The sequence below is a fragment of the Cannabis sativa genome, chromosome X (genome assembly GCF_029168945.1).
Source record: "Cannabis sativa cultivar Pink pepper isolate KNU-18-1 chromosome X, ASM2916894v1, whole genome shotgun sequence".
NCBI classification, from domain to species: domain Eukaryota; kingdom Viridiplantae; phylum Streptophyta; class Magnoliopsida; order Rosales; family Cannabaceae; genus Cannabis; species Cannabis sativa.
The window spans coordinates 3,266,676-3,279,614 of record NC_083610.1 but is presented as its reverse complement, the minus strand read 5'-3'; the positions used below and the strand labels follow the sequence as shown (position 1 = coordinate 3,279,614).

The 12,939-nt window shown below is 31.7% G+C and overlaps 2 protein-coding genes across 3 annotated transcripts in view; both read right to left on the bottom strand.

Annotated features, from left to right (window-relative positions):
* Positions 1 to 331: 331 nt before the first annotated feature.
* On the bottom strand, positions 332 to 1,033 carry LOC133031946 (uncharacterized). The gene has a single exon (XM_061105741.1). The coding sequence runs from the start codon at positions 1,031 to 1,033 to the stop codon at positions 332 to 334; it is 702 nt and encodes a 233-aa protein (XP_060961724.1).
* A 4,574-nt stretch (positions 1,034 to 5,607) lies between these two features.
* The window catches only part of LOC115707809 (2-acylphloroglucinol 4-prenyltransferase), a 52,915-nt gene continuing 45,583 nt past the window's right edge, over positions 5,608 to 12,939 (bottom strand). For both annotated transcript variants that reach the window (XM_030635882.2, XM_061107284.1), the window contains one exon: positions 5,608 to 5,866. In XM_030635882.2, the coding sequence (XP_030491742.1) occupies positions 5,792 to 5,866 (75 nt within the window). In that variant the 3' untranslated portion in view covers positions 5,608 to 5,791. The remainder of the gene's footprint in view (positions 5,867 to 12,939) is intronic.

Genomic DNA, 12,939 nt, shown 5'->3' with positions numbered 1-12,939 from the left:
AGACCCCATCAGCTTCAATTTCACCATTTGCCTATTATTAATTAATTAATAAATATATTTATATAGTAGGACAAAATAAGTATGATATTAATTAAGAAGAAGAAGAAAAAATGTGTACCCTTATGGAGGTTTTTCTTTGGAGAAATGATTTTGTGAAATTGTTTTCTGTGTATACAAGAGTACGTTTGGCAGAGCAATCTTGTGTTGAACAAAAATATGAGAATTTAATTGGTTTATTATTTATTTTGTAATAATGAGATGATGATGCCTTAAAATAATTACTACGAGGAACTAATTTTAAATTAGTTCCAAGGGGAAAAAGAGTACTTTATCAATATAGCTCTATTAGGTCGCCCATGAGTTCTTTACTTTCGATTATGATAGGTACATCTCGCATTTTTCTTGTTGATAGCACAGTTTCTCCCGAAGGTAATTCCGTCACAATACCACATCTAAGTAGGTCACATGACTTATCTATACTATCAATTATCCTAGTAGCTATATAAGAATGAATAGCTCCAGAATCAAAGAGAACATTACAAGGCAATCCGTAAATAGAAACCTGACCTGAGACAACAGTGTTGCTTGTGGCCGCTTCTCCTCTGGTGAGAGCAAACACTCGAGCAGGAGCGGCTTGGTTCTCCTTCTTTTGTCCCTTTGGGCAATTTTTCTTCAAATGGCTTGGCTGCATGCAATTGTAGCACACCCCTGACTTCATCTTACACTCCCCAAGATGTTTCCTACTGCATGTGGGGCAAATTGGAAATTCTACATAGGACCTTTTTACCCTATTGTTGTTATTTTGAACCACTGTTTTCCCCTTTTTATCACGATCATTACTGTGATTTCCCTCGTGTTTTCTCTTATTCTCTTGATTTCCTCCATTGTTTCTTAGGGCTTCCCACTTAGCAGCATTCTCCTTCTTTATATCATTTTCGAGCAACTCAGCTTCAAGAGCTTTTTCTAACACCTCAGCATAAACTGTGTTGGTCCCCACCTTGATTTTCACATCTTTTTTAATCATGGGGTTCATCCCCTTCAAGAACCTTTTGACCCGAAGGGCCTCGGTTGGTACGATCTCTTGTGCAAACTTTGCCAGACGGTCAAATTTTTAGCATACTCCGTGACAGTGAGATTGTTCTGCCTCAGATTCATAAACTCATCTTCTTTTGCAGCCAGTATGGCAGCACTGTAGTACTTCCTGTTGAACACATCAACAAAGTCCAACCAGGTCATAGTTGTTATGTTGCGACTCTGTCTTACTACTTCCCACCAGATCCGTGGATCCTTTTTAAGTAGGGTGGCAGCACAGGATACTCTTTCCCTATCATTGAGGTCCATATATTCCAATATGGACTCCACTGAGCGTAACCATTCCTCAACTTCAAGTGAGTCCGAGCTCCCATTGAATATTGGTGGTTGTTGTTTCCTGAATCGCTCGTACACAGGTTCAAAACGTTGTATTGGTTCTGGATTCAATGCAGCTGGTTGAAGAGCTAGGTTTCTAACAGGTGGATTTTGATTCCGGCGTAACTCCTCATTTTGAGATCGTAGCCTTGCAATTTCTTGAGTTAGCTCCTCACGTATACGAGCGTTTTCTCGGAGTATCTCAGCTTGAGCATTGGGAGGTGCTTGTTGTTGTTCGAGTGCTACTTCATCTACCGGTGCTACCGATGCTCCTTGTCTACCTCCCCTACCGCTTTGGCCTCCACGTCGGCCTCCGCGTCTACCATCACCTCGGCCTCCTCCCCTTCCGGGTGCTGGAGCTGCATCCACATGGATTTATCTATTGCCGTTGATTCGAACTGGTCTTCTTGGAGACATTATTTCCTAATGTTCCTTGTTTGTTTCTAAGAATCTCTAAAAGAAGATAAACTTATATAAGATATCACTATTTTAAAAAAAAATGCCCATACTTACATAACTAATTCACAAATAATTTCTATTTATTCAAAGATAAAATAAATAATCACATAAAATAATAAAACACACATTTTTTTTATATTGTTACTTAAAGAATTTTTTTTTTCCAAGAGTCATATGGTGCTATCTAACATCAAGTTCTAAAATTTCACCCAAAATTTTTATTTTAAACTTGAAATATATTTATATGTATTAAAAAAAATTATTTCATAAGGGTAGTACCTAAACTTGGATATAGGTACTAAGGTTTTGTTTGTTTGTTTGTTTGTTTTTTGTTTTTTATTTTTTAAGTAAAATGCAAATTTAGAAATTACAAAAAAAAAAAAATACACATAAAATGCAAGCATATATAATGGACTTACTTGGTGGCAAGCGGGAACTTTTTGGCTGATGTGTGTAACTCGTGAGAACGTTCTGGATCGATATAACTGTGGCTCTGATACCAAACTGTAACGCCCGTACTTTTATAAAAATAATAATTTTGTTTACAAGCGTTAAACGCGGAAAAATCATAATGTCGCATTTTTATTTAATACTTGAAAATGTTCACAACTGGCCAGTTTTTGTACAAAAGACATAATAAATAATAACTAAAATAATTGCGACATAAACTTAATAGCGTAAATAAATAAACAGAGCGCCCTAGATCGCCCGCAGTTATATGGCCCTCAGCGAGTTCACACACACAAGCGTCTAAAGTTCCACTCGCCACCGGCATTCTAGACCTTCAGTTACCTTGGTCTGCACATGGTAATTTGATAAGGGTGAGCTACTAAACTCAGTAAGGAAATGTGTGTCAGGTAGTCACATAAATAAAAGTAAATCCTAACTAAAATGCACATGCACATATTTAGACAGATAGCAAAACATAAACTTAATTATATCACTAGTCACTAATAACTAGGTTCTAAGATTACGCCCTAGTCTGACTTTGGCAAATAAACTCGAGCTATTGGACTAAATGGCGGAGGGCTGGGTTCAGTAAAATCGTACCCACTACTAAATGGCCCCCTATCTACCATATAGACTCAACAATCAAGTATTTAACCATTATCTTCTCGGTCAAACCATGTCACATAAACTATAATCTATCTAATTTAAATAATGTCAAACTACTATGCATTATTTAAATAACATAACAATCATAACTAAATAATGTGAATCTTATAAACACACTATTTACATACAATCTTAAATAACATGAATCTTATAAACACATTATTTAAATATATACCTTTAGTAATGGCCATGCTCTAATACTGTAAACATACATAAATAACATGAATCTTATAAATATATTATTTAAATATATATTATACAGTACATTAAATAACAGACAATAAAGAGTCAGGCAGAAGACCTTAGTTAACTTCTCTTTTACTATTCCCACTCTTTCTATGAATGTTATTACATACAGAAAACTTATGTTTTTCTACTTAATTTTCTTACCTCGATTGTGGAGTCATAGCCTTGATTGCAATAAGAGTGATCCTTGAGAAACAATAATTTTCTTATGAAACCTAAATTTCATATTTATTAATATTAGAACATATCACAATGGTATAAATATATATATATTTATATATATATATAAATATATATATATATATACACGAAACCTTAACATTGAATCTACAAACTTAAAATTATAGAATGATACCTTAGATTCAAAAGGAAACCTGGCAGAGAAATAATGGTGGTGATGATATTGATATATTTAAGTAAATAATGGTGGTGTATATAAATACGTAAGAGGTTGGTGATAGTGATATGTGAGTATGACAAGAATGATGGAGATAAAATAATTGGTTGGGATTAGTGTTGAGATGGTGGTGAAATGATAGAAAAAGAAATTGTAAAAAGGATGATAGAGAAAATGATGAAGGATGATGGTATTGATGGTGGCGTGAGGTAATAAGCAATGAATATTATGGCATAAAAGACAAAATAGGGAGTAGTAGCAAGAGATAAGAAAGAGAGATTAATCTTTGATATTTGTGATAGCTTAAGGGATGAGTGAAGAATGAATACCTAAAGCTCTATATATAGGCTTAGAAAGTAACCACCTAAAGCTATCCTCCACCATCATACTCCTTTATAACCGTATATTCTATACTATTTCAAATTTTAAATTATATTTGTTAACTAATATTTAATGGATAGATCATAAGGTGACACATAATTATTGATACTCGTTCTTGATGCTATTTCAGTTGAGACTTAGTCAAATTAGAAGAGATTAACTCAAAATGTTGAGAAAAAGGTGCTATGCATGTGCTACTCATTGGCTTGGTCCTTGAACTACATTCTTATACGCTAAATGTGCTCCACAAGATACTACAGTTTGTTATTTAAATTCCAAGCTTAAAAGGAATAATTGATCTATTGTATTTATTAAAGCCCACTAATTAATGTAACCATAAGATTCTATCATACTATACATAATTCATGCACACGTCCCCAACTTCCATAATCCCCTAACTAAGTTTATACCTTAATACTATTTTCATACATGAAACAACATTATTCTTAAATTACTTACTGTACGTCATAACTTCATAATGGTATGTATATCACTTATTTAACAATTAACTAAATAATCATAATATAATACTAATGATAATCACTTCTTAATTCTATAAGTCCTAAACACATAATGGACTAAATCTTTAAGCCCATAATCAATTAGCTAAGTCTAAATTAAAAAAATGATATAATTATTCTTATAACTTTAAAGAATACTATTTTTTTTTAATGAGTTAATAACATATTTTATGCAATCACTATTTTCCACATCGAGTCATCTAGACTAACGTAATAGAAAATAATAACTAAATATTTTGGTTATTACAGATTACTCCACCACATATATGTAATTGAACTCTTAGTAATTATAGAATTATATTTATTGAGTTTTACTACAGTGTCCATTAATATAATCAATTTCAGTGATTAGCCCTCCCTGTATTGGTTCGTAATTAGTTTTGGTCAAATTATCCTTTTACCCTTCTAATTATTTCTTTATCCTTCAGTACTATTAATTAACTATTTAAAGTATAATTTAGATCTCATCTAAATTTGTGCACAACATTCTAGTTATAGAATTAACACTTAAAGAAAATTAGCATTCGATCCGTTAGAAAAGTCAGGATTCTATAATTGTAAATCATGTTCTCAGCCATCTACATTATTAGATTCCCAAAACAGAAATTGTAAGAATCATCTTCTCTGAGAAACTTTTACGAGTGAATCAAAGAAACTAATAACATGAACATGAGTTCATGATTAATCAGAATTTAGGTCGATCTACTATTAAACATCGTTATGATATGAATTAGGTCTTTATAGTAAACGATATGTTAGATAAAGATAGCTTCATTCATATCGGTCCTTGTTATATATAATCTTTATTATATACAACACATTCACTTTGATATCATACTACATCTGTAATCTGAACTGAGATTACTTTCACTGAAGAACGAGCATCAATGGACCGTACTAGCAACCACTGATTAAAGATTCTCAAACTTTAATATGTTGATGACTGTTTTATTCATGGCTAAGTGATCTTAGTTTTTTGTACAGCTACAAGTCACATCCTCATATATGAATAAAGAATTTTCTAATATTTATATATAAATTATTCAATAATAAATATTAATAATTTAACATTCATGCATATACTAAATTGTTCAACTCTTTATTGATAATCAGAAATATTTTTATAGACTTTTCGAGGCATAAATCCTGACAAATAACAGAAGATCTAAGATAACTTAAGGTGTACAAGTTAAAAAAAATGACAAATCTTTTATTCCCTGCAAATGTATTGTAAATTGATTTAAAAGAAACTGAGGGGTATAGACTACATGAACAAATAGAGGATATGTTCCACAGAATAGATTGTCCACAAGTACATATAGTATTTTTGGCACGCCTCCTGCATTGTGTAACCAAATTTAACCAATTATATAACATTGTTTTCAAATGTTTAACAAAAATATATATCATAATTATTATGAAGATTTAAGATAATTTAAGGTGTACAAGTTAAAAAATTTGAGCTCAAATGCACAAGTTAAGATAATTTATTATCATATTGTGGGTTATTTTTTGTTTTATAGCTCAATTATAAATATATATATATATATATACATATATATTATAGTTATAACAAATATCTATTACTTCAATTTGAGTGTTAGCCATCGATCATGAGAGATGGGTTTTTGCTTAAATCAATCCACAACATGTTAGTAAGTTGTAAGTGTTAGACTTTTTATTTAGACTTACATTAAAGTTTATTGGTTTTATTAAAATTTATATTGATTGGATAGTTCTTTGCTGTGTTAACTCATATTGTTGGTGATCACTTGTTAATGGGTTTAGCATCTGTGTGTAAAGTCTATGTGAATCAGAAGTGTATACTTTTCTAGTTGACTGAAGTCTTTGATGAGTAGGCCCAGTCCAACTAGGGTTATGTAGCTAAGTCTCCTCCCTAACTCTATAAATACATATTGTCTCATCACAATTGTATACTTTTGGTAATCAGATAAATAAATTGCTTCTGATTTAGAGATCTAGGGAAGAAGACTTAGTTGATGGATCAATCAGGTACGCATACCGAATTATTATATATTATTATTGTGTTCTATGTTATATACAAATTGATCTCGGATTTACTATTATTTTTTCTAACAGTAAGGATATTTGTGGTGCAGGTTGTAATTTTTTTTTAAACCAAACTGCATATGTAGTTTTGTAATTTCTCAAACCACAACCGCACTACGAGATCTTAAAACTGCAAAAACTACATCGCGAAAATACAATATGGTACGATACAGTTTGAGCGATTTACACTATCATCATTATCAAATATTATAATAAAAATTTAAATCAATCTATAAAGTTTTAACAGTACTAAAAATAAAATTTTATTCAAGTTTTAACATCATAACATATATACGAATCATTAAGTCATTATATTGAATTGTCTCTAAAAAAATAATGTATAACATATATTTGTTCTTATATGAAAAAAAATAAAAATCGTATTGTAAAAATTGGTAACTTTGTAATATAGTGTGGTGCGGTTTAAACTACTTAAAATCGCAAACCGTACCGCATTGTGCAGTTTGAAAAAAATACAAACTACAATCGCACCACAAAAGATTTCAAACTGTAATTTTTATACAATGTGGTATTGTGTGAACAGTTTACACAATATAGACGGTTTGATGAACACCCCTAGAAGATAGTTTATACAAAACTCTAGATCATTTCTCTCACAATTGACTTGCCATGTTATAATATTAAGTATACTGTTTCTATTAATTTTTATGAAATTCTAAAAAACTTACAGTGCTTAAAATAAATTTTAAGCAATTAGTTTAACATATTATTTCTTAAATACTTGTGACACTTATTATTCTATTTTTGACATTTGTAAATGAATATTTGATGTCTCTTCTAACTACAATATACAATATTATACAATAGAAATTGCATTTTAATTTCCTTCAAGTGCTAAAAAAAATTGTCCAACTATAGGGGCAACCATAATGCATTCACCTAAAATATTCCATATATACCCATAAATATTTCCTTTGTAATAATAAAAATAGAAAAATTTGTGGTATAACTATTTATTTTGTTGTTAATTAAACCAAAATTTTGAAAATAGCAACAAACTACTTAAATGACCAATTTTTTATTATTTCCCTTATACCTATTTTAACAGCTTCATTATTGCTCTAAAAATGTTTGGTCTAATAATTCAAAATAAATAAAATATTTTACCCTAATTTCAGAAAAAAGTTTAATGACTCAATGAAAGATATTCAAGTATAGAAGTTGTGAGGCACACTCTCAACAAGTACCCATCAAAAATACTATTAATTAATTATTTGATTAAGCTTAGCTAAATTAAGAGTGAATTAATTTAGTTAAGTGATTATTAATTTAATTGTTGAATATAATTTATCAAATTATTTAACATTGATTAAATGGAGTGCCATTATCCAAGGAAAACTCCACTTATGCACCTAGGAGTTCTATGCTACATCCAACTTCTTCAAGTATATGTATATATTGCTGCATATATTAGTTATAAAAAAAAGTAGATATTAATATTAATTTTTAACTTTTGAACTTTCACATGTACCAAATTATATCTATTGAATTTTTTTGGCCGTTAAAAATTCTTCCTGAACTATTAAGATTATTGAATTTAATGACTTTTGTCCAATTTCATTCAATTTTACTAATTCAGTAATTGTCCATGTACTAATCATGATCCTCAGACTTTGATATCTACCAAATTATACCTATCGAACATTAGCATGTACTAAATCATGTTCCTTGAACTCTTATCCATGTTAGTATTTCCTTACTAAAATTGAATAAAAGTACTTAAATTCAACAATCTCAATAGTTCAGAGGGGATTTTCACCTTAAAAGTTCAGTTGACATGATTTGTTACATGTCAAAGTTTGGAAGAAAAAAAATCATAAATATTATGTATGGTAGGGATATGCGAAGAAATTTCAAGCGCATGATACAAATGTCCCACTACTAGTCTACTATAGGCCAAAAACTTCCTTTTTATAAGTTGTTATATGCAGATGTCCTTGACATGATTGGGAGCCGATTTTAGGAGCCGAAATGGAATGTTGTTTGGAGAGAAATTCAAGCACATGAGTGAACCAAGGGGCTCGGGTATAGGAGCCACAAAAAGATAAAGTGAATTCCTCAAAATGGTATAGGTGGCTCAGATTTAGAGCCTTGAGCCACCAAGACTCAATGAAAATTTAAGCCCTAAAGAATGGGTGTAGTCTCAATGAAAATTTAAGCCCTAAAGAACGGGTGTAGTGCTTGGATTTTGGAGACCTGATCAAAATAATTTCAAGCCCTAAAAGAGGCTGAAATTTGAGGGCAAAATGTAAAAATTAATTTGGAGCCCCATAATTAGGAGGAAGGGCTCCAACTTAGACATAGAATTCCCTGCACCCTGCACCCTGGAGCCCTAGAGTGATGTGCAATGTTCGGCTACAAGATGGATGAAGCTTTTAGAAGATTCTATATGTTTGCGTAAAAGACGGATAATTTAACTATCTCTTTTATTTTAGAGATATTTAAATTTTACTTTCAATCTTTATTTTATTTTATGAATATTATATAAATATATTGTAACTGATATCAAAATAGTTAGATTTATAAATTTAAGTGTTTGTTTTATTTGTAAATATCTTCAAGTTTAAATGAAGATATTAGAGACACTATACCTATAAGTAGTTATTTATTTGTAAATGCTGAACTTCGAAAACTCTAAGAATCCTTGCAAACTAAAAAACTCACTTGAGAAGAGAATTTTTGGAGAATATAACTTTGAAGAACTATTTTGGAGCATTGAGATCAATAAAAATACTAAGTGGCCAGCCTATTACCGTCAAATGAGGCGAACCACTATAAATCCAGTGTTCATCATTTTCTCTCATTATTTTTTTATGTATGGTTACTTGAAATCTATTATTTTTGTTTTCAATCGCCTTATTATGATCTTCTTAGATCTGTTGACCAATGACCTCATCAACTATAAAAATTAAAAATATATAGTTTTTTCTTATGTTCCCCCGATTTACTTCTCTCTCCCTCTTGCTACCTTTGCACCTCTAGTTCTTAGCCTACCAACGCCATGTCCAGTCTTTGAACCTCTAAGAACCTAGGCTTGACCAACCTCATGCTCAACCTCCTCACCTCCCAACTCCCAAGTAATGATATTGTTGACTCAGAAAATCGCTAACCTAGTGTCGTTTGATAAGTGGAAGCCACACATAGAGAGCAGAAAATTAAACGATTAACACCACGATTTTATAGTATTTTGCCCCAATTCATTGGTAATGGGGCCATGTCTCCTTGAAATTTTATTAATTTGATCAACACTTAAAGCATTCAGTCTAAGTCGTGATAGAAAAAATGCTTGCAGAAGCCTGGCTTAGAGCGTTTGGCCTTAATTCAGGAAAAAACATGCACTTAGTTTATCAGATCTCTATTGTAATGTCCCCACTTTAAGCCTCAATTGGGTGTCCTTCCACGAAATTATGGCTCTAATACACAGGTAAGTCATTTTGGCTGCTTCTTGGAGTGACGACTGAACTTTCAAACCAACATGAGTATTTCTAACATGCTTTGTCCTCACTCGCACGCTTCTTAGGAAAACTTTCCAGGAGGTCACCCATCCCAAAAATACTCCAAGTCAAGTACACTTAACTATCTAGGTAGTACCAATTAATCTACTTAAGCCTTCTTCAACTATCTAGTCACATGCCTACATAGTCTAAGAATCATCACACGTGACCCTCCCCAAGCAATGTGAGATTGCACAGCCTCCTCAGTCTTTCGCATTACAAATTACGCGCCTACTTATGTTACATCTATAGTTCTCTAGAGATTACAAAATATGAATAATGAATTGAGTGAGCCTAGTTTTGGAATACGAAGTTGTATATTTACATATAAATTAATAATAAAATATTCAAATAAATATTTTATTTGTCTTCAAATTGATCTGAATCATGAGGGCACACCATCCAAATATTGACCATAGATCTTTTAAGTTTGTGTTGGATTTTATGCCCTAAATAAAACTCCATTTCAATGTAATCTTTATCCTTTAAATATCAATAAAGAAACAGAAGTATTTTCATCACTTATTTGTGTGTCATTTGGTTCATGTTATCATTTACTTGTTTATTTTATTTATAAATTCATCCAAACCCATATCACATTTATATTCTTATTTATTGTGTCGTCAGCACAGTGGAAAGTAATCAAGATTATGTGATTAAATATATATTCCTAGATTTATCAGTACACATGGTTTAACTGACATGTGAATCTACAACATAGTTTACTTGCACCTTGCTTAAGTGCTATGTTCTTTCCAGGGCATTGGTTAAAGTAAAGCTTGGGTTAAATGCATGGAGTATGCATCAGAAGAGACCGATATTGAACTTTGAATCAGACATATTAAACTTACCGTAATATCTATTCAATACAATATCACCTAGTTGATCCTAGATCAAATTGATCTTAATCCTGATATGATTAAGTTCAATCTCAGGAACATTACACATGCTCTTTGATTTATTAGTTAAGCCTACTTTAGGTCAGGGTGATACATACATTTTGGGAACATGGTTGTACAATTGAGTGGGAGCGCTAAACATAGATATAGAATCTATAACTTCTATCTAGCAAATAGAAGTGAAATGATGATTTCCTTCGAGCTTGGCTAAACAGAGATAAATGGTTGAGTACTCATTTCAGTTCGCTGAAATATCATTTATACGGGACTAAGTGTTTTAAGGATAAAATACATTGAAGGGTATAACGGTAATTTAATCCCTACACAATGTAAATCATCTATAGAGGATCATTGATTATCGGGATTATAACAATGGATAATTGATAGCGTATCGATATGGTGGAACATATAGAGCGTTCTATATAGCTGAGAGTGCAATTCCAAGTTCTATGCGTGGATGCAACAGGAATTAATAAGTCAGTAAATTTACCTGGTAAGTTCTTGGTCTGCTTATTGGAAGCTCGGATATATAGGCCCATGGTCCCCATACTAGTTGAGACAATACTACTTGTAAGACTCAGTTAATTGATTTTGATTAATCAATTATAATTCTAAAATTAGACTATGTCTAGTTTATGAATTTTCACTAAGCAAGGGCTAAACAGTGAAGAAAGAGTTTCTAGGGTACATTTGTTAATTAAGAGATTTTGGTTAGTCTAATTAATAAATATATTAAATGACAATATTATTTAATAATTAATTTTTAGTTATTAAATAATTGGAGTTGGCATTTAAATAGTTAAATTGGAAAATTAGCGTTTTTGAGAAAATGAGATGTAGAAATGATAAAACAGCCAAATTGTAAAAGTGGGGCCCATTATCCTATACCTTAGCCGGCCACTTATGTAGGTATTTATCATTTATTTTTTCATTATTTTAATGCCAAATAAATCTAACCTAACCCTAGGTGGTTGACTATAAATAGGTAGTGATGGCTTCAGGAAAAAGATGATGCATCTTATTCCTTTAGAGAAAAACTGAGTGCCTTCTTCCTAAGCCTAGCCGCCACTCTCTCTTCCTTTTCTTCACTTCTGAAAGCCAAAGCCCATAGTGAGTGAGTGAGTGCCCACACACATCAAGTGGTACCTCAATCATAGTGTGGAAGCTTGTGAAGAATCCAGATTAAAGAGAAGGACATTCGGGCTCAGATCTTGGTGATACTCTGCGACAGAAAGAATACAAGGGCTAGAGATCTGAGTAGAAGGAGACATTATATTTCGCTGCAACCACTGTAAGGTTTCTCATACTTTACATGTGTTTATTTAATATCGTTTTAGAAGTTCATATTTAGGATGTTAAACAACATACTTGTTAGTAAATCTAAGATCTTGGTAAAATATTTCCAACAGTTTGATCTAGTACTTTAATATGGTTTCTTGATGAATATTTGAGATTTACCCATCTTGAATTGAATGATGACTGATGATCTTTGATTAATTGAGGTCCATTGATCAAAATTGTGGCACTGATACCTAAATCCATACTTCCCTTTGAGACTCAATTTTTCATGATAAGGAGTTCGAATTTGGCTTTCCTTGTGAAACATCAAAGGAATGAACATTCTAATGCACTTAAAAATACATCAATACGAGTTGTATTGAGCAGGATATGCCCAAAACACTTTGTGGTGTGTAACTATCTCTTAGACCAACAACCATGTGAGCACTTTTGTTCCAACTGGTCATAAATCACTGTGAAACATCTATTCTTGAAATATTTGGATGAAAAATTTGATATTGAGGCACCACTAAATCAAATTCTTGAGTTTTGCATCATATTTCGACTAAAAACACGCATGATCACCTACGTGGTGCAACACCACCTAGGTGCATGAGGAGGCACTATAAGGTTATTTGGATGCCAAACTT

Coding starts and splice junctions, on each gene's coding strand:
- LOC133031946 (XM_061105741.1), bottom strand. CDS start 1,033: ATGAACCCCATGATTAAAAAAGATGTGAAAATCAAGGTGGGGACCAAC.